A 24,647-nucleotide genomic window follows, 5' to 3' on the forward strand; every position below is an offset into this window, starting at 1 on the left:
TATCTATTTATTCTATTTATCTCTTTATTTGTTTTAATCAAGTTTTGCAAAACGAAAAAAAATTAATATATCTCAATCTTTTTTTTCTGCAACAAGTGTTATTCATTGTTATGTGTTTCTTTTTATAGATACTAAGGAAACGGATCCGTGCTATCCTTCACCGTGCGGTCCGAATACGGTTTGCGAGACGTTCGGCAAGACGGCAATTTGTAAGTGTCTACCTGGGTTACAAGGCGTTCCGACCGGTGTAACTGGTTGCCATCCCGAGTGCGTCCTTAGTTCGGATTGCACCGGCGACAAAGCTTGCATACAGAACAAATGTAGAGATCCTTGTTCTCAAAATGTATGCGGCAGTAAAGCGGTGTGCAAGACGATCAATCACAGTCCACTTTGCAGCTGCCCGTCTCCGTTAATCGGCAATCCCTTCGAGGAATGTTATACAAAGATCGGTAAATATAACAAAATCTGATGCACCTATTCATTTTTAAATACGACTTTCCAACGTCGTTCCGAAATATATTTTTTTTTTTCCTCAGAAACCAATCCCTGCAGTCCGTCGCCTTGCAATTACAACGGCGAGTGTAGAGTGAGAGACGGCGTCGCGATTTGCATCTATCCCGAGTGCATTATTAATTCAGACTGTCCGCGTGATAAAGCTTGTTTCTCGCAAAAATGCCGGGATCCCTGCATCGGCGCCTGCGGTATCAATTCTATCTGTCAGACCGTCAATCACAAACCAGTGTGTTCCTGTCCAGTCGGGTTCACAGGCAATGCACGGGTGCAATGTACAATACCAACCCTCGAAGGTAACATTTATATTCACGATATATGACTGAGATATATTTTCTGAAATATTTCAAAACAACTTCATTATTAAAGTCTTTAAAAAATCATAATTCGCGTATATTACATACATTATATTATTTTGTAATTTATTGAATTGTTAATTTAATTTTAAGTTTAAATTTATTTTTAAATTTAAGTTAATTTAATGTAATTAGTGAATTGTAATTTATAATTAATAAAATATTAAATTATTATATATATAAGATCTAAAGAGATTGATTTGTTTTACGAAACGCTAAATATAATTAATTTTTAATTTAAATATACAATTAGGAGAGATTTTTTCATTTGTATTACAAAATTTAAGTTTTAATTACATGTTTGCAGGACCGATTCCAGAGTGCACTCAAAATTCCGAGTGCTCGAATGACAAGACCTGCTTTAATCAAAAGTGCATCGACCCGTGTACTCTCGATTCTTGCGGTTTTAATAGTCGCTGCCACGTGATAATGCATAGACCTATATGCGTTTGTAACGAAGGCTATACCGGAAAGGCTCAGCAATATTGTCACCAAAGTACGTGTCAAATAAATTATATTTAATCGATACATTTTTCTTACAATTATACGTGCTATCAACTTTATTAATATTTTTTTTTCCCCAGTCGGTTGTCGCAACGATAACGAATGTTCGTTGAGTCAATCTTGTATCAACAACGAGTGTATCGATACCTGTCTGGTTACGCAATGCGGCATCAACGCTTTGTGCAACGCTGATGGTTATCACAGGACTCGATGCTACTGTCCGGATGGATACACGGGTAATCCTTACGAAATATGCGAGAGGCCCGAATGTATCAGCGACAACAATTGCTCTCCGTCCTTGGCCTGTCGCAATCTGAAATGCGTCAATCCTTGCAATTGTCCACCACCGGCCCTATGTACCGTCGCCGATCATCGGCCAATCTGTAAATGTCCACCTGGTTACGTGGGAAATCCTTACAGCTCGTGTCTCATCGGTAAGAATTCATCTCGATATCGCAGCGCTTATAAAGACCTGAAGAGAATTAATTAACTAGTAAAAATTTATTTTGTGTAATCAGCATTGCATATTATTAAACTTATTAGTAGAACTTATTAGTAAAAATTAGAAAATTTTAATAAGTAATTTAAGACTCCTGGCTCCTCATCGACCATGTTGGAATTATGACGTCAGAGGCGAAAAAACACACGCTGAAAATTCTTAGGTGCCATTTTTAAATGAAAAGATATTTTGATGAAACTGCACTTTAGATAGCTTTAGTACACTCTTAAAATACCTCGAAAACTATTGTTTTTCCTTTATAATCAAACAACAGTTGTAAAATGACCGTAATATGAGCCCACTCCATCTGGTCTTTGCACATGCGCAGTCATTTCGCATGACAAAATCTGATATCACGATCATTTTACGGTTGTTGATTGACTTTCAAGGGAAAAGAATAGTTTTTGACATATTTAAGAGTGTGCTAAATCCATTTGAATTGCTGTTTTATTTCGAAATGGCATCTAAGAATTTTTAGCGTGTGCTTTCTCGCCTCTGACGTCACAATCTAATATGATCGCGGCGAGGACCCAAGAGCTTTAAAGTAGACTTTATTTTACGAGAGAATTGTTATCGAAATGGTTAATAATTATTTTAAGCAAAAAGGAACGGGCTAATTAAAAGCCTAGCGTGATAAATAAATTGCGCAAATTATTTAAATTAATTAATAATAATTTCTTGACATTAATGATATTCACACTATTGCTATTTTAGACTTATTAGAACCTGAGGCGGAATGTCAAGTCGACGCAGACTGTCCCAGCAAGCTGGCGTGTTTCAGTGGTGTTTGCAAAAATCCATGCGCAGAAACAAAACCCTGCATCGTAAGCGCCAAATGTAGTGTCGTAGATACACTACCGATGAGAACCATGATCTGCGAATGCCTGCCGAATTTCGCCGGCGATGCCACCGTTGCTTGTTTACCAGGTAAAATTTTTCTCAAAAAAGAAGATAATAAGAAACATTAAGATAATATTAAACATAAAAATATAGTTTGCTGAAAAAAGTTCTGAAACTGGTAGTATAAGTACAAATTAAAAATAGAAATGGAATTTAATTAGCGCCAAGTTTATGAAACGATAATTAATTGCGAATATTTTATATAGTGGACAGACAAATCGGCGCAATATGCGAGAGCGATTCGCAATGTACATCAGATATGGCCTGTCTGAATCGTCAGTGCATCAATCCGTGCACCGTCAATCCATGCGCTTCAAATGCCGAGTGTCACATCGAAAACCATCGTCGCATATGTCAATGTCCTCCTGGATATGCCGGTGATCCATTTATAAATTGCTACGAAGGTATCGTATTATATTTCCCTTTATTTCTCTTCTTAATAAACAATTAAAATTTTTTTTTACATTGTTGATTTCTGTCCACAGAAAATGTAATTCTTGTGGAATGCGGAACGAATACCGAGTGTCCGTCCGACAAAGCGTGCATAAATCAACGATGCCAGGATCCGTGTTCCAGCAACCGTTGCGGCCTAAACGCGGAGTGTATCACGATCAATCATCATCCCTCTTGTCACTGTCAAAGTGGTTTAGCTGGTGATCCTCAACTTCAGTGCTTTAGACGTAAGATTTTTTTACTATTTTTTTCTCTTTTCTATTTGAGAAGTTATAGTATCTCCTTGCAAGTTTTTGTAATTTTTTAAGAAATAGCGATAGCTGTCTTTGTTGTAAGATAATAATAAATTTGATGCGACTCGCTAAGATAAAAATCTAAAATATATTAAGAAAATTAATTGAAACGATTTTTATTACACCTTGGATATTGCATCTACTCATTGTACATAATCTTTTTTGTTTGCAGCGGAATGTAAGACCGACAACGATTGTCCTTACGACAAGACCTGTCGAAATGACAACTGCGTTACTCCTTGCCTCGTTGGTGATATCGTGTGCGGTCGGGGTGCGGAATGCAGAGCGGTGTCTCACAGAGCCCAGTGCATTTGCCCGCAAGGTACTCAAGGTGACCCACGTGTGGCGTGCATTTCCGCAATCTGCCATTACAACGAAGATTGCGCCGATCATGAGGCCTGCGACAGACTGAACAGGGTTTGCAGACCTGTTTGCGACGACGATGCCTGCGCCGAAACTGCGATCTGCGTCGCACGCGATCATCAGCCCAGATGTACATGTCCTCCGGGTACTACCGGAAATCCGTATATAACATGCGTTGGTATGTTGATGATGTATATCTCAAATGTCATTTCCAAGTTTTGAAAAAATTCTTAAAGTACCCGCATTAATCTTATGTAAAATAGATTTCGGTTAAATCAGCTGGTTTTTTCATATGTTGTAGCTTATGACCTGCTGAACAAAAGATCTAATAGCCTCGAAGCTAAATAATGGACAGTTACTGAGCCACAGCCAGTCAAACAACTCGCAGAATCTGAGTTTTTCGTGTTTGACTAGCTGTAAATCAGTAACTGTCTATTATTTAGCTTTGAGCCTATTACATCTTTTATTCGGCAGGTCATAAGCTACAACATATGAGAAACCAGCAGATTTTACTAATAAGATTCAATTTTATATAGGATTAGTGCGGAATTTTTGAATTTATATGATATAAATTGAATCCCGATAAAATCAGCTGGTTTTCTCATATGTTATAATTTATAATCTTATAACCTTATTATTTAGCTTCGAGGCTATTACATCTTTTATTCAGCAGGTCAGCTACAACATATGAAAAAACCAGCTGATTTAACCGAAATCCATTTCACATAAGATTAGTGAGGGGTACTTTAGCATGAACAATCTGTATATATAAATTACAATATAATTACATATAATTACAATAATTTTTCTAAAATACTCTGTATGATGTATTAATTTCTTCTTAGGTGAACCTTCCATCGAGCCGGAATGCATACAGGACAGCGAGTGCGCATTGAATCTCGCTTGCATCAACACCAGGTGTCAAGACCCTTGTGTGTCCGCCGGTATGTGTACCAATGAACAAGAATGCAAAGTCCTGAACACGATACCGCTTCGTACGATGATCTGCTTGTGTCCACCAAATACCATTACCGATGTTGACGGCCAATGCAAGGCAATTGGTACGCATCGATTTTATAAAAAATAAAAAATGCTGCGCTATAGATAAAATATTATTGTCAAAGGTCTCTCCTCTAATCATCTTTTTTAATATATACGCAGTATTGGGCGATGTACAATGTCATCTGGACCAAGACTGCGCCAACCATGAAAAGTGCCTGGACGGAAGATGCGTAGACGCCTGTCTGACAACCCAGTGCGGCTTCAACGCGCAATGTAAATCCACATCTCACACCGGTATCTGCTTCTGTTCTCAGGACTTTACGGGCAACGCTTACATAGAATGCATAAGAGGTAAACGCGAAGTACAAAATCGAGCAAGTTCTTTCTTGCATTTATCACAATTATTTCACATCATCTCTCGCGACGTATCATTATTGACGAGTATAATTTCTATTGCAGTTCCTGTCGCTCCATCGCTTCCGGGTCTCCGACCTGAATGCTACACGAATAGTGAGTGCGCGCGTGACAAGCAGTGCATAAATTCGCTCTGCGTAAATCCGTGCATCGCTGATGATCCTTGTGGCAGGAACTCCTTGTGCCATGTTGACGATCACAATCCAATCTGCAAGTGTCCGATTGGCTACGTCGGCGATGCCACGATCAAATGCATACCACGTAAGACGAATTACGATTTTTCCATCTTGAAGAGTATGTATATTATAGCATCTTTGTTTAATATGACATTTTCGCAGCGGAAATCGTGCCTGAGTGCGTATCGAATAGCGAGTGCGCAGGAAATTATGCGTGCGTCAATGGCGCGTGCATTAATCCTTGCAACTGTGGACCCAACGCCAAGTGCAACGTCGTGAATCATTATCCGTCATGCGTATGTCCTCCGGGCTACTCTGGAAATCCTCAGTTAGGATGCTTCAAGCGTAAGTGCAGTTATTAATTGTGTCTTTTCTTGCAGTATGAAAAAAGTTATGTAATAATATATATTCTTTATAACATTTCTTATTTTATTATGACGATTTTTTAATTTTAATTATCGTTGGAAGAAAGAACGGGCTAATTAAGAACCGAGTGTGCTAATTATTATATATACAGGGTGTCCCAAAAGTCCTGCAAGTTAAATATTTCGAAAACGAAAGCTTTTTGAGAAAAATGTTTCAAATAAAAGTTGTAGGGCTTTAAGTGGCGCATTAAGTAATAATGTTAGTGTGATTATAAATAGCATTAAGGCCACAAAAAATTCACTTTGAAATTGTTTAAATACAAAATATAATTGTATAATACAAAATATCTTGTAGAACATTCAATTTTCGGTAAGGTAATCTTACCTTAATACTTTTATGCACAGAATAATGAAACCATTCAATTGTTTTTAAGAAAAAATATGTTGCAAATTGTACACATTTCCATAAAAATACCCATTTTATTCCATAGAAAACTATGCGTTTTCTTTACATCAATTGATTTGTCTAATTATTTTATGCATAAAAGTATTAAGGTAAGATTATCGAAAACTAAATATTACAAGATATTTTGTATTTTATGTCAAAAATACTGTGAACTTCAAACATTATAATTCGAAAAGCACTGAATGAAAATATACTTTATTATAGTGTTTTGAAAAGCTTTCGAGATAAGCTATAAAATGTGTAATCAAAAATAGGGGTTTCTCCATTTAAAAATTTCAAAGTAAATGTTACATGGCCTTAACGAAGCTATTTATAGTCGCACTAACATTACTATTTAATGCGCCATTTAAAACTCTACAATTTTTTATTTGAAACATTTTTTTCAAGAAACCTTTGTTGTCGAGATATTTGACTGTTGTAAATTGTAAGACTTTTGGGACACCCTATATATATATATATATATATATATATATATATATATTCCTAATTTCGGTCCATCTTCAGCAACTTTATTAATACAAATCATGTAACGTGTGGGGGGATTGTTAATACAGATTTATATATAAAATACATTTAGTTCTATATATAAGATTAAGACTTTTAATATTAAATTACATATTAATCAGTTTGATTGTTTATGCATCTGTCAAATCTGTCAATTACAATTATATTATCGTCTATTTCAGTCGACTGCGAATCTGACAGCGAGTGCGATTACGCAGCCACTTGTTACCACGGCCAATGCGTGAATCCTTGCATCTTGGACAACAAATGCGCCATCAACGCGGAATGCTACGGTAAAAATCATCGATCGGCCTGTCGTTGCGGTTCCGGCTACTACGGTAATCCTCAGATTCATTGCGAGAGGGTCGAGTGCAACACGAACCACGATTGTCCCCGCAATCTGGCCTGTAACGACGGTCGCTGCACAAATCCTTGCGCCGAAAATTCACCCTGCGCGCAAAACGCCGTTTGCTACGTCCAGGATCACGTGGCGTCCTGTCGCTGCCCCGAAAACATTCCGCTGGGAAATCCATTCTCCTATTGCGAACGACGCTCCGTGGAAGAGATCGAAGAGCCAGAGTGCAGAGTCGACATCGATTGTTCGGACAAATTGGTGTGCATTAGGGAGAAATGCATCGATCCTTGCCCGGTCATCAAACCGTGCTTGGAGAACGCTCGTTGCGACGTTCTCGACACCGTGCCCGTAAGGACCATGATTTGCACGTGTCCGGAGGGATGGATCACCGACGTCGACGGCGTTTGTAGACCAAGTAATATTCATTTTTTGGCCATCTTACCCTTATAACTTTTTATGTTAAAAATTATAAGAAATCGATTTATTTAAAAAAAATATGATGGTTCTATTTAAAAAACATAAATGTCCTTCAAATGACATTGAAAAGTGCTCTTTAGAAAAAAGTGATCGATTAAAATGAGACACTCTGTATAATATATATAATATATACAATTATTTTAATTCTTCGCAGTACAACTGACGGTCATCGGGACGTGCACGACGAACGACGATTGCAGCGATTATGACACTTGCATCAACAGGCAGTGTCGCGACCCTTGCGACTGCGGCACCAACGCCGTCTGCCACGTAAGAAATCACAAACCGATCTGCTCGTGCGAGCCAGGCTACCAGGGCAATCCCGAGATCGCGTGTTACTCGGTCGAGTGTCGCCACGACAGCCAGTGCACCCTCGACAAGGCCTGCGCGAACAACAACTGCGTGAATCCGTGCTTGCTGGCGGATCATCCGTGCACGGGTACCAACGTCGAATGCTTCCCGAACAACCACGTGGCCGATTGTCGCTGTCGCAAGGGCTACCACGGCAATCCGTTGGATCGCTGCCGCGTCATCGGCTGCTACAGCAACGGCGATTGTCCGGGCGATCACTCCTGCATCAACATGCAGTGCATCGATCCCTGCGTGCACGACAATCCGTGCTCGTCTCGCGCCGAATGCAGAGTTCTGAATCATTTGCCGATCTGCCGTTGCCCACCCCGCTTCACCGGAAACCCGTACGTCAATTGCCAACCGGAAGTCAGGCCCGAATGTAGAGAAGACAGCGACTGTCCGGACAGGCTCGCCTGTCTTAGTAACAAGTGTCAGGATCCGTGTCCGGTCATACAGCCGTGCATAGACCCGTCCGAGTGTCGGGTTCTGCCGACGTATCCGGTACGTACGATGGTCTGCGTCTGTCCGAGCGGATACGTCAGCAGCGGCAGCGGAACCTGCGAGGCTACCAAGCCGATCCTCAAGATCGAATGCTCCGAGGACGACGACTGTCCAGCGGAGCGATCCTGCGTCAACGCGGTGTGCCGGGATCCTTGCGCCTGCGGACCCAACGCCGTTTGCAATGTCATCAATCACAAACCGATATGTTCGTGCACCCTGGGATACGACGGAAATCCGGATATCGCTTGCACCAGAGGTAAAATATTATATATTCCCATTTATTATGTATTATTATATATTAATATATAAATATTATATATTCCCCATTTATTATATAATATTATATATTCTCGTTTATTATATAATATTATACAGGGTGAGTCTTTTTAATCTTAACAGGCAAATATCTTGAAAAGAAGTTTTTTAAAAAATTGTTTCAGACAAAAGTTTTATTGCTCTAAAGGGGACATAATATGGTACCATTGGTTTGATCTTGAATAATAATTTGAAGGTCACGTAAAGGTCACCTTTAATTTCTTAAATAAAACTCCCTATTTTTCATTACATATTCTTGTAGCTAGTAACATTTTATGTCCCCCTCGAAGCCATAAAACTTTTGTCTAAAACAATTTTTTAAAAAACTCCTTTTCGAGACATTTGCCTGTTAAGATTAAAAAGACACCCTGTATATTCTCATTTATTAAAAAAATAAAAATAAATTTTTCTTCGCGTCGATATGATTTGAGAGGAATTTGTGTCGGCGCTTATGGTATAATATTGTTTCGATATCCAGTTGCAGGATGTAGAACTGACGGCGATTGCAGCGGTTCGCACGCGTGCGTCCAACGCAATTGCCTACCAGCGTGTTCGCCGTCCTTGGCCTCCTGCGGTAAGAACGCGGAATGTCATGGTATCAATCACAAGGCGATCTGCGAGTGTCCGCCTGGTTTCGGTGGGAATCCGAGGGTCTCCTGCGTGCTGCTGGGATGCAAGAGCAATTCGGACTGTCCGACGAACAGGGCCTGCATCAACAATCGCTGCGAGAATCCTTGCGTGCAGAATCCTTGCACCGGCAACATGGACTGTAACGTTTACAATCACGTTGTGGAGTGCGCGTGTCCGCCCGGCTACGTCGGCGATGTTAAGTCAGGATGCGCGAAAGGTAAAGAGAAAAAAAGTTTTATCTTTTCTTCGACGGAAGATCGACGCTCGGATTTTTAATCTCTCGCTCCTTTTGTCAGTCAAAGAGAAATGCAAGGCGGATAATGAATGCCCGTCTCAGACCGCGTGCTTCAACGGACAATGCATCAATCCATGCACCAAGATCAAACCCTGCGGTATTAACGCCGAATGCAAAGTCCTGGACACCAGCCCGATCAGGACCATGATATGCGAATGTCTTCCAGGATACCGCGGAAATGCAATTGTCCGCTGTGATCCATTATGTAATTATCAAAAATCATTAAAATTTATTAAAAGTACATTAAATATATAAATACATATATTAAAAATTATTAAAATTATATTTAATAATTTATATAATTAATCTGGACTAATGTTCGAAAGATGTTAATTCCGAATGGTTCGTTTCAGCGAAACTATGTCCGAGAGGTCAGGTTCATGATGAATACGGTAACTGCGTCTGCCCGCACGGATACGGTAAGAATGAGAACGACGAGTGCATTCCTTGTCGCAAACAGTCCAATATGGTGATAAACGAAGAAGGCTACTGCGTATGCGACCTGGAAAAGGGTTTCAGCATCGACGAATACGGTCGTTGCGTGTGTCCTACGCAGTACGGATACAGAATAGACACCAGTGGATACTGCAAACAGAGTAAGAATTAGTTGTTTATTCTTTATATTCAACTATCGATCAAGAACCATTTCTCTCTACATTGTTTATAACTAATTGCAGTTGGAATAATAGAGTGTACTCGTAACGACGATTGCGCGGACGATAAATACTGCGATAAAACCACCCGGACTTGCCAAGATCCCTGTAAGAGGCAACAATGTGGCGTAAATGCACTTTGCAACGCCACTAGACATCAAGCTATCTGCATCTGCGTCAATGGCTATTTAGGCAACCCGTACACACAATGCTGTATGTAAAGAATTGATGAAAAGAAAAACTTGATGATGTTAAAAAAATTAAAAAATGATTTAAACACATCTTTTTCTTTTCAGACGATAGAAAGGACGGTCGAACAGATTTCCCTAGACCGGAAATGGATGTGAGCTGCTTGTCGGACGGAGTACAAGTCGTGATACATCTGCAGGATCAAGATTTCGACGGGGTGCTGTATGTCAAAGGACGCAGCAAGGACGAACAGTGCAGACGAGTTGTCTCGATACCAGCCGAGACTGAACATAAGACGGAAACGTTCAAAGTTGCGTTTGGCAATTGCGGACTTATACACGTGAATGTTAGTTGAAGCATTGAAAGATGTCATAATTATTTGTTGCATTGAAAGATGTTTGCTGCAATCCTTACATTCATCTTCCAGGGACAAGCTAGCTTCGTACTCGTCATACAGAAACATCCCAAGTTGATGACTTACAAAGCACAGGCCTATCATATCAAGTGTATATATCAGACTGGAGAACAAAACGTCACCCTGGGCTTTAACGTGTCCATGCTGACGACTGCTGGAACGATCGCTAATACTGGTCCACCACCTATATGTATAATGAAAATAGTCGCGCACAATGGAAATGAAATTAATTCGGCCGAGATTGGAGACAATTTAATGTTGCAAGTAGAAGTTCAACCTTCAAGTAAGTCGAATTTCGCTTAATAATTTATGCGAATTGCACATTATTATTATATTCACAAGTACTTTCTGTTCTTGCTATTTGATGAAATAATTTCATAAAATACTTATATAAATTTGGGCAATATTGCAGCTATTTATGGTGGATTTGCGCGAAATTGCGTCGCTAAAACTATGGAGGATAATTTGGAGAACGAGTATATCGTAACGGATGAGAATGGTTGCGCGACAGATCCTACGATATTCGGCGAATGGGAGCAAAATCCTGATACTCAATCATTAATGGCTAGTTTTAACGCGTTCAAGTTTCCCAGCAGCGACAATATTAGATTCCAATGTAACATACGCGTGTGCTTTGGACGCTGTCAGCCTGTAAGTATTCGAGTTTATAATTCAATTGCAATTATTTTTAAAAAATGCGAATTTAAAAATAATATCCGGATAATAACAGAGTGTATACTTCCGGGAAAAATTTTGAAAACTTGGTATTCTCAGGGAATTTTGTTCTATCTTGAAAAATCAGGGAATTCTCATGGAATTTGATTGGGATTCAAGGAATTTTTTAAAAATCTGTCTTTGATAATTTTATTTTGTTAAAACTTCAGAAATATAGGTTTAACATATATATTAAGTTATTATTTAAATTTCACGTGATTTTTTTTATTGACGATCTATTTTTAGTATCACAATTTTCTTTAAGTTTTAAGAAATTTTATATCTTTAAGAAATTGTATATAAGTTTCAGAAAATAGAAAATTTTTAATAGGTAATATTTAAATAAATTAGTACTCTTCATTTATTTAATATATAAAAAATTTAATAAATAATAATTTAATAATTTAATAAACGAATAAATAATAATTAAATAAATAATTAATTTAAATAAATTAGTATTTTTTAAGACGTTTATAATAAATTATTTTTGTTTTATATTTTTGCATATATTTTTAGCGTTTAGATATAGTGATATATCGTATTTTGTTTTTGTCCAAATTAATTTTATAATTAATAAATCAATATTAAATGCTAGAAAAATTACACTCTTGATAACTTTGCAATCGTATGAGTAGAAAACACATTAGAAAGCGCATTCAACAAAGAAACTTATATTAAAAATCTGCATCTACAAATTTTCTTAATTGATCTGGAATTTTAAACGAAAATACCTGGAAGATCAGGGAATTCTCAGAGAATGTTTTTACAAAATTTGAGTAGACACCTTGAATAAAAAATCTGTCTCTTCCAATCTAGGTAAACTGTCGCGGCTATGACGCCTTCGGTCGTCGTCGTCGTCGAGACGTTGATTCCGAGATCAATGACACGTCTCTAAGTATATCCGATGGATACGAAGGTCAACTTCGCGAAGAGATAACAATTCAATCAAATTTGATATTCACTCTGGAAAGGAGAGAGGAGAGGTATACAGCAGATCCAGCTGAAGGTAATGCAAAAAGAACATGTAGAGAAGTTATAGCGATTAAGGCTTCTGGGTCCTCGCCGCGGTCATGTTAGATTGTGACGTCAGAGGCGAGAAAGCACACGCTGAAAATTCTTAGATGCAATTTTTAAATGAAAAGATATTTCGATGAAACTCTATTTCAGATGACTTTAGCTTTAAAATCAATCAACAACCGTAAAATGATCACGATCAGACTTTGTCATGCGGAATGACTGCGTGTGCAAAGACCAGGACGGACTGGGCCTCATATTAGTCATTTTACAGCTGTTGATTGATTATAAAGAGAAAAGGATAGTTTTTGAGGTGTAGATTTTAAAAGTGTGCTAAAGTCATCTAAAGTGCTGTTTTAAAATAGCATCTAAGAATTTTTAGCGTGTTTTCTCGCCTCTGACGTCACAATTCCAACATGATCGGCGAGGAGCCAGGAGCCTAAGTGTATAACATTGGAACGAAATAATATCGTTTTGTTTTTCGCAATCTCTTTCAGCTCCTTCAGCACAAAGAGTAGAAGATATCTGTGTTTCTATGGTCGGCTTTATCATAGCGTTGATAATTACGGCGCTCTTAGCACTGGTTGCCGTAGCTATCGCTGTGTCATGCTGGCTTATGGCGTATCGACGTCAGCCAAAGACTGCTGGACCACTGCCACACCCACCAGAGTTCCCAAATCCCCTGTTCACTACTGAATCTGTGGCTGAACCGTCTCCTGACTATCACTTATCATAAGAAAAGTCTCTTAGAATAATAATTAATATTTTATATAAATAATATAAATTCTCCATAATTCTATCTTTAAGGGAATGCATCTCAGACCATTCGTCCTATATATTGGTCGGTTTTGTATTTCTGTGCGCAACTCCTCCAATGACTATCATTTCATTTTTTCGTATTCTCTTTTTAAGGGTTCAAACGATAGATCACTGTTATATAGAATCATTTTATATACATATTATTTATGGTGATGGTTTGCTTCCATTATCTATTTGCAATTTTAAAAAATGCTGGATTATTCCCCTCCTCCCCCTTCATATATCTCTCCTGTATTATTCTCTCTAGTCAATGGAGGATTTGTTAAATGTAATGCTGCGAATTTAATTCCTGTGTAAAGTCAACGAATTAGTTTAATATAGCTTTCTTATCGCGAAAAATAGGTAATTGTACATTTTATCTAATAAAAGCTAACGAAATATTTTTAAAAATTTTATGATACTTTTATTTCCTTTATCCTACATATATTTGTTATATGCAATATGATTTGTATAAATGTGATGTTGAATTTCGTAATTATTGTTTGCGTTCATACCGCATATATAAAAAAGTAAGATATCTTAATGATTATTGGATATACATTTTACAGTAAATTTATAATATGGAACCTTATTACATCAGATAAAAAAAATGTGATATTAAGTTTACTGATAATTTGCATAACTATTTAACTCATGATAATATCCTTGTACAATTTATATAAAAAATGTATTATACAAATATTCTCACACAAAACAAATGTGAGTTTAATTATCTGATATTTTCGCGCGTAACTCTAATAAATATCATTAGGCAAACATCTGCAATACGTCGTCAACCAAAGAGCAATCAAAATATATTGTCTCAAGATATATTATCCCTTAATGACTGCAATCGGACGGAGCTTAATGCATTTTTTAGAGATTCCAGCTGCGTGACAAGTATTAACAACGTCTGTTACATTTTTATAGGATTCCGGCGCTTCCTCCATAACCAATTTCGGTGAAGCAACTCGAATCGATATTCCTAATTCTTCCAATTTTTCCAGAACTTGTTTATAATCCAAGTTTCTACGTGACTTTGCTCTTGAAAGAGCACGACCCTGTACATATATATATATATATATTTTTTATATAAGAACACAGCTTTATACGTCATTATTTTCTATAATAAATAAATAAATAAATATATATTTATAAACTTAAACTTAAATTAGAATAATAAAAATAACACATAAAAAATTGATAGAATCATGTGTACTTACAGCGCCATGACAAGTTGATCCAAATGTTTCTTTCATACCCTGTTCTGTACCAGTTAAAACGTAACTGCAGGTCCCCATAGTACCACCAATTAAAACTGGTTGGCCTGTCAATTGATAATCCACAGGAATCAAAGGATGATGTGGTGGAAACGCTCTTGTTGATCCCTTCAAGCAGAATATTTTTTTATTAAGTATGTAACACAAACAAGTATCATGTTATATTTTAGCATGACACATTATTGTTGCATCTGTACCAAAATTAAATCATCATTCAATTGTAAATACAAATACCTTTCTATGAACTAAGAGTGTCTTCAGTTTTCCATCAACCATGTGTTCTTCTATTTTGGCGATATTGTGAGAAACATCATAAATAACATGCATGTCTAAATCATCAGGAGATGAGTTGAATTGTTTTGCAAATGCCTGTTAAAAAATGTATTGTATACTATTTCGAAGTTCTTTATTAAATGATATTTTCATATATATCTTTTTGGTACCTGTCGACTAAGAAATGTCATAGAACTCCTGTTAACCCATGCAAAATTAGCAGCAGCTGCCATCGCTTTTAAATAATCTTGGCCTTCTTGAGATTTAATATGAGCACATGCAAGCTGCCTATCGTTGGTTTCTATCTTATCACGTTTCATAGCCTTTTCCATTTGCACAAGCGCATCTGAAATATTATAATTATTTTATTATAAAATATGATATCATTTTTGCCATAGTTTTTAAATGTCAAGTGTTTTATGTGATTTATGTGTAAAACGAGAAATGTGTAGTTTATGTAATTAGAAACAGATTATTAGAGAAATTAAAAAAATAACCTGTAGCGACTTGATGACCGAATCCTCTACTTCCTGAGTGAATCATAACACAAATTTGTCCTTTTTCTTCGATACCCATTTTACATGCAGCCCACTTATCATATATTTCATCTACCACTTGAATCTCCGCGTAATGATTTCCAGCTCCTAATGTACCTAACTGATATAAGATATAATTGTAATACACATATTTTTGTACAAAATAATCTTAAGTGTCTGTTAAATAATATATACTTGAGGAAGTCCACGTTTTTTAGCTCTCATAGATACTTTTGATGGATCAGCATTCAGCATTCTTCCATATTCTTCGCAGTGTTCCTTATCTTCAGCCCAAATGTAACCTAATGATATTTTATATCGTATTGTTTAGTATTTAATCGTTTCATCATATTTCATCAAAATACTTCTTCTCTCACCTTCCCTCAAAGACCAATCCATTCCCATTTCTAACGCCTCCTCTAGATCTCGTGCATTCATTGGTATAATTCCTTTAGATCCAACACCAACTGGAATGTGATCAAACATGCTTTGCGCAAGTTGTTCCTAGAAGTCCATATTTTTATATCATTACATGCAAATATATGTATACATATATACACATTACACTACTATTTTACAATGCACAAAGTTAAAATAAATTGTTACAAATAAAGAATGGCAGATTTACTTTTACTGGTAGAATATCTTTTTCGTATAAATTTGTTCGCAATAGACGAACACCACAATTTATATCAAAGCCAACACCGCCAGGTGATACAATTGATTTTGGGTCATCCATGTCAAATGCTGCCATATTACCTAAATGCAATAATATCCATTCAACATTATCATTCTGTTATTTTACTCATTATTGATACAATTAATAATTGTGAATTGCTTCAAATCCTAAATGTTTCAATGTAAGATATAATACTCTACCAATAGCAAAGCCATATCCAGAGTGTACATCTGGTAATCCGACAGATCTCCATACAATACCAGGCAGAGCTGCAACATTAGCGATCTGTTTCATTCCAGGAAGGAAACCTCCAATTGTACCTGGCCGACACGCATTGCGCAACTCTTCGAACATTAATCGTTCCAATGTATTGTTCACGTAAAACACTCCTTCAACCTTGAATTATAATTTGCTCGTGAGATAAAATAAATATAAATATAAGTAACAATAATTAGAGAGTATTAAGTTTTATGAAATATTGTGTTTTATATTACGCAATAGTATGCAATAGAAAAAAAAAGATTGCGCAACTCTTCGAACATTAATCGTTCCAATGTATTGTTCACGTAAAACACTCCTTCAACCTTGAATTATAATTTGCTCGTATGTGAGATAAAATAAATATAAATATAAGTAACAATAATTACAGAGTATTAAGTTTTATGAAATATTGTGTTTCATATTACGCAATAGTATATGCAATAGAAAAAAAAGATTACATTCATATTAGGCTGAAAGCCTTTTTTAATTCTCCAAGAACATTCGTTTATTTTTTCCAAATATTTCAACTCCTCTTGATATTGTCTCACAACCATCTTTCTGTAAATAAAATATATTCTATATAAATATAAATATTATAAAATATGTGTATGTTACAGACATAATTTACTACATATTGATTAAATAAAAAACTTATATCAACATTTATATATAAAAATAAGATATTGAATGATTCTCAAACTTACAGCTGTGAATAAAATATTTTAAGCACAGAATAAAACAATAATGTATATATTCTGAAAATACTGATATTATATGGATGTGATACTTACAATTAAATGAATAATTCTTTCTCAATGTGCAACAATAATTCGACCGGTTTTCCTGACAGACCGGAGTAAAATCAGCTGATTGCGAGACGTTATCTAATATCGATACAAATTACAGTGGGATCCCTGCTAGATCGACTGTAAGTACTACAGTGTGAGATTAGTTTAGCTTGGTCCAGGTTAGTAAATGAAATTTAGGAAAATGGCGAATCAAGCTGCAACTGTTGCTCGTCAAGTGAAACCAATTTTATCTGTCAACAGAGAAGATGCGCGTCGAAAAGTGCTTACATTGTATAAAGCATGGATTCGTCAGGTGCCAACCTCGTGTATGTAATTTGTATATGTAGTTATACGGTGTAGGCTCTTGTTTTTTTATACTTAACACTTATGTCATATTTGTGCAGGCATTTACCTTTGATATCTTAATAATAATATCTTATAAGTGCATCTGTTTCATTATGTTATGTTATATCGTTATCTTACAATTTAACTTGTCATCTCTTGCACATTATTTTTACAACTTCTTATGTAAAGATTTCTCTATTGATATTTGTTTCTAGAACTTTACATTCTTATGCCCTTTTTTTCTTTTCACAGTGCTAAGTTATGATATTCCCAAGAATGAAGCAGAGTGTAAGCAAAAGATACGTGAAGAGTTCAAACGTCACGCTTATGTGACTGACTTAAGAATCATAGATCGGCTTATTATAAGGGTAAGAACACAAGTCAAATATGGGAATCTTTACAAATAGAAATGTTAGTAATTTTATATTCAAAAAACAAAGGTCCGTATTATGAGCTCGCATCTATCTCTAGATGTACCTCTAAAGTTAGAGGCGCAGATAAATGTACATCTAAAATCAATCATATATTTATCGCACATTTAGAGCTTACATCTATCTCTTAGATGTGTCTCTAAAGTTAGAGACGCAGATAAACTGACTTTAGTCATACATTCATCTGCGCCTCTAACTTTAGAGGCACGCATCTATCTCTTAGATGTGCCTCTAAAGTTAGAGGCGCAAATAAATGTACCCAAGGGCACATTTATCGAGAGTAGCTTTGTAGATGCGCCGCTAAATGTGCGCTCATAATATCGCCACATTTATCGTGACATGTTTAGAGACACATCTAGAGATAGATGTGCGCTCATAATATCGCCACATTTATCGTGGTACATTTAGAGGTACATCTAGAAATAGATGTGAGCTCATATTACAGGCCTCTCTTTAGAGACACCTCTAGCTTTAGAGGTACATCTAGAGATAAATGTGAGCTTATAATGCAGGCCAAAGTCTAAAGATTCTAGTATTTAATATCTAATAAACAGGAAATTTTGTGTACGCTAATCACATCTGGCTTTTAACTCTATTTCTCGTTAATTAAATATGTAATTTTATGTTACATAAATTATTTACACGTAATAATTATGATATATATATATATTTGATATGATGTACTATATATGATACAAAAATTATCACATCTGTTGATAATTAATTTTATATTTGTCACACTAAATATAAAATTATATATCTGAGTAGGGTCAAATGGAACTGCAAGAAGTAGCTAATGTTTGGAAACCTAAAGGACAAGTAATGTATTATTGGAAGGACACATGGGAAAAGAAACCAACTGATTTCATGTCAAAATTTCTTAGAGGTCAAGATTAATTTCTGCCATTAATTCGTAATCTTTATGATTGCATTATAGAAATATGTGATTGTAATAATTTATGTATATATAACATGTAAATATATAAGAATTTCATCTCTGATTTGGGTAGATGGACATTTTCTGTTATAATTATTATCTGTGAAATAAAAGTGAGCAGATATATTAGTGGAAAATTGTTAATAACTTGAGAAGTTGAATTTTTAATTGACTTTTATAGAAGGTAATAATTCTTTTAATTTACATTTTATTTTTACATTGATATATTATTTTTTTAGTTATATACATTTGACAACATGATATATTACTAAGCACCTTAGGTAATAATCTAGTTTACTTCTCACAGCCATACGGACAATTTGCTTCCTTCAATGAACAAGTATAGACTTAAAGATACTATAGATATACATATAAGCTATATGTATTATATACACACGTCTCTCTTACACATTCATGCTTCATATTTATACGCGCGTGTATATACAGTCGACATTGGAACGGCTGAGAAACTTTTCGTTTATTAGGCAATTTACAAATTTCTATTATATAATTTTAATAATAATTATTTTTTTTGCCTTATCTTTTTTTTTCATATAAAATAAAACTATAGAAATTACCTATGAAACAAAAAGTCTTTTAACTATTCTGACATCGACTATATGCGATGCCATCCTAATTCCTTTTTCATATTATTATAAACGAGATGAATCGTCGAATAATCTAAATGTCCGTGGTGTACTTTGGTCATGATTTTTTTATAAAATAGTTTGCTGTTTCCATCGTAACATTCAAATTAAAAATCTTAATAAAGAGAAGAGGACAGGAGAGAGATCCTGTAAAATCATGTAAAAGTTGTTTTCCGCATCGCCTCGATGCACGCGTTTTTTTAGTACACACAAGTTATAAAATACCTAGATAATAAAAATATACAATGCGTATGTCGGTAACTTTCATATACATAAATTGCACATATCTAAGCTAAGAAAAAAGAAAAGGGGGGAAAAAAAAAAAAAAAAAAAATGGCAACAATAAATCATGCTTATGACTCGTAAACGTAATATGCTTCACATAGTTATGCATCTGGTAGCGCACAAGTTTTGCGCATGATTTCTTATTCCTTGCTACCCACCAATTTGTCGTAATTAAAAAAATAATAATATATTTGTCGAATGTGTGTATGTATATATATATATATATATACTAAACCACACTTTCGCGCTCGTTTTGCTTATCGTACCCTGATATTATTCCTCTCCTCAAAGAGTGGTTGCTGTTCCGCAATCCGTTACCATTGAACATCTGAATGATAGTTGAAACAGGTGGAATTTCTAATAGCTTTCGCGCGGAAGACTTTTTATCAGGTACACTGTCCATGCTAGATGCAGATACCACTTGATCCAGCGAGCGCGAACGCTTCTCCCGTATTTCCCTCTTGCCTTCACTGTCGTCACCGTCTAACAGTGGATCTGCTTCATTTGGCGAATTATCAGTGTGAGGCATCATTATCACATTGCCATTAGGATAATTATTGTTCAGCATTTTCTCCGAAATGTCCATTTTCGAATCGGTCTCCGTGCACTCGTTCTCCTTCCAGAAGTTCGGCGATTCGAAACGTTTGTTATATATATCAGTGGGAATCGGGTCCAACGAGCGAGATTCGCGTATGACAGTTTGAGACGGATAGTCGCTCGACGACGAGGATGCGATGGTAGACAAGGCACGCGCATTTTTTCTAAATTTCGGCCCGGCGTTTATGAACAGATCGTCGACCGATTTGACATTGAAATGTCTCTGCGCACCTTCTTCCTGAATTGAAATATTGTCCAGTGTGGTCTTCGAGGCGCTTTCGGTTAGAGACAGGGGGGACTTCTCGAGTTTGCGAGCGTGTAATGGTCGTGGAACTGGACTAGATCCACCACACTGGGAAGACGAGTCATCGGCCATTGGATACGGTACACTTGACTGCCTGCGACTTCCGGCACCTAATCCATCTAATAGCGATGCGTATCGCGAGTCTGGATTTAATTTTGGACTTCTTCGTGGTCTACAGAATAGCGGTGGAAGATTTTCGTCCTCGTTAAAGTTCTGTGGAGACATAAAAATCCAATTTTATTCAAGCAAGGAAATGGACAATAAAAATCAAGTTGAAATATATTTTTTCCATAGCGATAGTGTGTATGTATAGAGATGATACAATTATTGAACATTAGAAGAAATTCGCATATTAATCTTCAAGAACGTAAACAATATTATATATTACATTAATAAATTAAAAATATATATTTTTAATTTATTATTTGCATATACATTTAACATAAAATTAAAATTATTTAAAATTTAAGAGTTTACTAAGAAACGAGATCATCTCTATATTTATCAACACATCTTTATTATGTACAATTATATGCTTTTGTAAAATATCATCTTGTATATACTTTGCTAATTTTTATTTACAAACCTCTATATTTTTTCTGTGTGTCACAGTAGCTCCTGTGAGCCAATACGTCTTCACTGTTCCTTTTCCTTTCATTTCAACAAAACCGCGTTCCTCAATCTGATAACCTCCGATTTTATCTAGAGCTTCTTTACACTGCTTACTAATGTGTATTCGTAATGGTTCTCCAGTAGATTCCATGCGAGATGCTGTATTAACCGTGTCTCCGAATAAACAATATCTAGGCATCGTCAAACCGACAACACCGGCTACCACAGGACCTATAATTTTGTTTGTTATCATCAATTAATGTGTCGATTATACAGGGTGTCCCAAATGTCCTGCAACAGCTAAATATCTCGAAAACAAAGGCTTTTTGAAAAAAATTTGTTAAATAAAAATTGTAGGGCTTTAAGTGCGCATTAAGTAGTAAGATTAGTGTGACTATAAATAGCATTAAGGCCACAAAAAATTTACTTTGAAATTTTTTAATAGAAACCTCTATTTTTGATTACATATTTATGTAGTTTATTTCAAGAGCTTTTCAAAACACTATAATTGTATTTTAATATAAAATACAAAATATCTTGTAAAATACTCAGTTTTCAGTAATCTTACCTTAATACTTTTATACACAGAATAATGAGACAAATCAATTGGTGTAAAGAAAACGCATAATTGTTTTTAAGAAAAAATATGTTGCAAATTGTATACATTTTCTTAAAAATAACTATGCGTTTTCTTTACACCAATTGATTTGCCTAATTATTTTATGCATAAAAGTAAGATTATCGAAAACTAAATTGTATTTTACAAGATATTTTATAATTATAACTTTTATTTGAAAACATTTTTTGTAAAAAGCCTTTGTTTTCGAGATATTTGATTGGCAGGACTTTTGAGACACCCTGTATATATGTCGATCGTATATATGCATATGTATATATATATATTATATATATATTATATATACATTTATTTCTAATATCTCTTACCAGTATGAATGCCAATACGTAGCTTGAGAGTTTCTTGAGGTCGATGAGGTATTGTGTGATGTTTAACAGCGTTAAGTAATTCCAGCGACATCGATGCTACCTGCCCAGCATGCTGATCTCCATTTCTGATTGGAAGGCCGGAAACCTTAAAAATTTAAGAATATTGAGCATATAAAGTGATTTTGTTTCTTGTAATAATAATTGATTGATTAATTTTAAGAATGCTACTTACGACCATGTAAGCATCCCCGATCGTTTCTACCTTGTATACTTCGTATCCTCTGATTATACGGTCGAACAATGTGTACAGATCATTCAAGAAATTTACAACCTGTTGATATAATCAATTATTAATTATATAAGCAAGTCATTTTCAGTTTATTAATTATAAGATAAACGTATAAAAATAAAATTTCCCTGAGAATTCCCTGATCTTCCAGATATTTTCGTTTAAAATTCCAGGTAAAATAAGAAAATTTGTAGATGCAGCTTTTTAAAATAAGTTTCTTTGCGCTTTCTATATAATGTTTTCTATTCATACGATTCCAAAGTTATTAAGAATGCAGTTTTTCTAGCATTTATATAATATTGATTTCTTAATTGTAAAATTAATTTGAACAATAAGTGTGATATATCACTATATCTAAACACTAAAAATATATGCAAAAATATAAGATAAATATATATAACAAAAAATAATTTAGTATGAATGTCTTAAGGAATACTAATTTGTTTAAATAAATTATTTATTAAATTATTTATTTATTTATTAAATAAATAAGGAGTACTAATTTATTTAAATATTACCTATTAAAAAAAATTAACAATTTTCTATGCAACATATATAAGATCTTGATATCTTGAAAAATAGATCTTCAATTTAAAAAATCACATTTTTAAAAAAACTTAAATATTGCAAAGATATGTTAGACATATGTCCATGTTAGATATATTTCTTAAGTGCTAAATAAGAGTAAAATTATTGAAAGGGCAATTTAAAAAAAGATTCCCTGAATCCCAATCGAATTCCCTGAAAATACCAGGTTTTCAAGATTTTTCCCAGGAGTATACACCCTGAATAAATTACCTGAAATGGCGTGCTTTCTGCCGACATCGCCGTGAAACCGACGATATCGCTGAAGTATATTGTAACCCAATCGAAAGCTTCCGGTTCTACTCCAATACCGTTTGTTAAACAATTCGCAACGGGCCTAAAATAAACAATGTTTTGTAAATGTGCACATTTGCATGCATTTTATAGCTATGCTATGTAGATTTCGGTGACGAACATGTCAGCTTACTCACTTAGGTAACATTCTGTGAAGTAGATCCTCGGTTTTCTTTTTTTCGTCCAAAAGAAGTCCCGTACGCTCGGTGACTAGATCTTCGAGGTTGCTCGCATATTTCTCCATCATATTCATCATTTGATCCATTATATTTCGATGCCATCCAGCTTTCATCTTTTTCAATCTCGTTCTTATCATTTTGAAATCTGGTCTAAGTTCCGGACTTTCCGCCCAACAGTCCATAATAGTACCGACGACGTAATCGGCGCAATTTGCTTTCGACTCGGAAAGTATGTTTAAGTTAGGCCTAAATGGTGGTTCACCGTCTTCCGGGAACTTTTTCACTCGATCTATGATTTCTGTCAAGTTATTGAAATAATATCTTATTTATCTTTTATCGTGACTTTATAATTAAACGACGCTCAAATAACACACTCGTTATAAACAAATATAATATTTTTTATATTGTTACAATTACCTTTGGGTTCCAGATTTATATTTCCATACGGTCCCTTTCGTCCAAGAATTTCGTATAGAATAATGGCAAAAGAATAAATATCTCCCTCTTGAGTGCCTCTAATCGAAGCATGCGGGTTTCTTAGCAGCTCGGGCGCTTTCCAAAACAAGCCTGAAATGAGATGGAACACTCGATTAAATAACAAAAAATGCACGATACTTTGTGTGTCGTGTAAGAATAAAAATATCCGCATACTTCGATAATACTGATGTTCACCGATGCTGTCAGATTCGGCGCAATGACGCATATCGTGAAGACCAAAATCGCAGACTTGGAGCACCCAGCGTGAGGTCACGACGCAATTGGAAGACTTTAGATTACCATGACAGACTAGCAAAGATGACTCGTGAATATACAGCATACCCTATTTAACAGAGTAATAAAAGACACATGTAAAATCACCTTATATTAC

At 35.4% G+C, this 24,647-nt stretch overlaps 4 protein-coding genes across 9 annotated transcripts in view; 2 read left to right on the plus strand and 2 right to left on the minus strand.

Annotated features, from left to right (window-relative positions):
- Positions 1–13,923, plus strand: part of Dpy (fibrillin-like protein dumpy) — a 119,844-nt gene extending 105,921 nt beyond the window's left edge. For all 5 annotated transcript variants that reach the window (XM_083037675.1, XM_083037679.1, XM_083037678.1 and 2 more), the window contains 23 exons: positions 129–449; positions 537–806; positions 1,174–1,362; positions 1,451–1,804; positions 2,584–2,796; positions 2,976–3,173; positions 3,255–3,449; positions 3,688–4,056; positions 4,724–4,939; positions 5,040–5,231; positions 5,340–5,555; positions 5,633–5,815; positions 6,988–7,575; positions 7,792–8,745; positions 9,283–9,651; positions 9,731–9,934; positions 10,083–10,325; positions 10,407–10,595; positions 10,679–10,917; positions 10,999–11,269; positions 11,399–11,637; positions 12,517–12,706; positions 13,212–13,923. In XM_083037675.1, the coding sequence (XP_082893801.1) occupies positions 129–449; positions 537–806; positions 1,174–1,362; positions 1,451–1,804; positions 2,584–2,796; positions 2,976–3,173; positions 3,255–3,449; positions 3,688–4,056; positions 4,724–4,939; positions 5,040–5,231; positions 5,340–5,555; positions 5,633–5,815; positions 6,988–7,575; positions 7,792–8,745; positions 9,283–9,651; positions 9,731–9,934; positions 10,083–10,325; positions 10,407–10,595; positions 10,679–10,917; positions 10,999–11,269; positions 11,399–11,637; positions 12,517–12,706; positions 13,212–13,450 (6,641 nt within the window). In that variant the 3' untranslated portion in view covers positions 13,451–13,923. The remainder of the gene's footprint in view (positions 1–128; positions 450–536; positions 807–1,173; positions 1,363–1,450; positions 1,805–2,583; positions 2,797–2,975; positions 3,174–3,254; positions 3,450–3,687; positions 4,057–4,723; positions 4,940–5,039; positions 5,232–5,339; positions 5,556–5,632; positions 5,816–6,987; positions 7,576–7,791; positions 8,746–9,282; positions 9,652–9,730; positions 9,935–10,082; positions 10,326–10,406; positions 10,596–10,678; positions 10,918–10,998; positions 11,270–11,398; positions 11,638–12,516; positions 12,707–13,211) is intronic.
- Positions 13,924–13,991: 68 nt separating this feature from the next.
- On the minus strand, positions 13,992–17,425 carry Rtcb (RtcB RNA ligase). The gene is made up of 11 exons (XM_083037682.1): positions 17,333–17,425; positions 17,000–17,099; positions 16,481–16,676; positions 16,230–16,360; positions 15,979–16,105; positions 15,797–15,903; positions 15,563–15,722; positions 15,236–15,411; positions 15,027–15,161; positions 14,736–14,900; positions 13,992–14,573 (listed from the first exon to the last, which is right to left on the minus strand). Exons 2-11 carry the CDS (start codon positions 17,093–17,095, stop codon positions 14,346–14,348), a joined length of 1,521 nt encoding a protein of 506 aa, XP_082893808.1. The 5' UTR covers positions 17,096–17,099; positions 17,333–17,425; the 3' UTR covers positions 13,992–14,345.
- An 88-nt stretch (positions 17,426–17,513) lies between these two features.
- Nd-b14 (NADH dehydrogenase (ubiquinone) B14 subunit) lies at positions 17,514–19,106 on the plus strand. Its single transcript, XM_083037683.1, has 3 exons — positions 17,514–17,655; positions 17,927–18,042; positions 18,874–19,106. The coding sequence occupies exons 1-3, from the start codon at positions 17,517–17,519 to the stop codon at positions 19,000–19,002; spliced, it is 384 nt and encodes a 127-aa protein (XP_082893809.1). The 5' UTR covers positions 17,514–17,516; the 3' UTR covers positions 19,003–19,106.
- Positions 19,107–19,312: 206 nt separating this feature from the next.
- LOC145935903 (receptor-type guanylate cyclase Gyc76C) overlaps positions 19,313–24,647 on the minus strand; it is a 101,911-nt gene continuing 96,576 nt past the window's right edge. Inside the window, exons 13-20 of one of the 2 annotated variants that reach the window (XM_083037680.1) lie at positions 24,431–24,599; positions 24,197–24,346; positions 23,738–24,077; positions 23,520–23,643; positions 22,665–22,763; positions 22,433–22,577; positions 21,462–21,718; positions 19,313–21,088 (exon numbers count right to left, since the gene is read on the minus strand). In XM_083037680.1, coding sequence (XP_082893806.1) covers positions 20,204–21,088; positions 21,462–21,718; positions 22,433–22,577; positions 22,665–22,763; positions 23,520–23,643; positions 23,738–24,077; positions 24,197–24,346; positions 24,431–24,599 — 2,169 coding nt within the window. In that variant the 3' untranslated portion in view covers positions 19,313–20,203. The remainder of the gene's footprint in view (positions 21,089–21,461; positions 21,719–22,432; positions 22,578–22,664; positions 22,764–23,519; positions 23,644–23,737; positions 24,078–24,196; positions 24,347–24,430; positions 24,600–24,647) is intronic. The other variant, XM_083037681.1, reaches the window with a different exon arrangement.

The sequence above is a fragment of the Prenolepis imparis genome, unplaced genomic scaffold (genome assembly GCF_030444845.1).
Source record: "Prenolepis imparis isolate NDT839.2.m4 unplaced genomic scaffold, iyPreImpa1.0 SCAF_5, whole genome shotgun sequence".
NCBI classification, from domain to species: domain Eukaryota; kingdom Metazoa; phylum Arthropoda; class Insecta; order Hymenoptera; family Formicidae; genus Prenolepis; species Prenolepis imparis.

Bases quoted from the DNA above. Each gene is read 5' to 3' on its own strand.
- Nd-b14 (XM_083037683.1), top strand. From the start codon at position 17,517: ATGAAATTTAGGAAAATGGCGAATCAAGCTGCAACTGTTGCTCGTCAA. The intron at 17,656-17,926 runs GTATGTAATTTG...TTCTTTTCACAG, and splicing joins TCGTCAGGTGCCAACCTCGT to TGCTAAGTTATGATATTCCC. The intron at 18,043-18,873 runs GTAAGAACACAA...ATATCTGAGTAG, and splicing joins TAGATCGGCTTATTATAAGG to GGTCAAATGGAACTGCAAGA.
- Rtcb (XM_083037682.1), bottom strand. From the start codon at position 17,095: ATGGTTGTGAGACAATATCAAGAGGAGTTGAAATATTTGGAAAAAATA. The intron at 15,162-15,235 runs GTACCAAAAAGA...ATTTTTTAACAG, and splicing joins TGACATTTCTTAGTCGACAG to GCATTTGCAAAACAATTCAA. The intron at 14,574-14,735 runs GTAAGTACACAT...ATATATGTACAG, and splicing joins GATCAACTTGTCATGGCGCT to GGTCGTGCTCTTTCAAGAGC.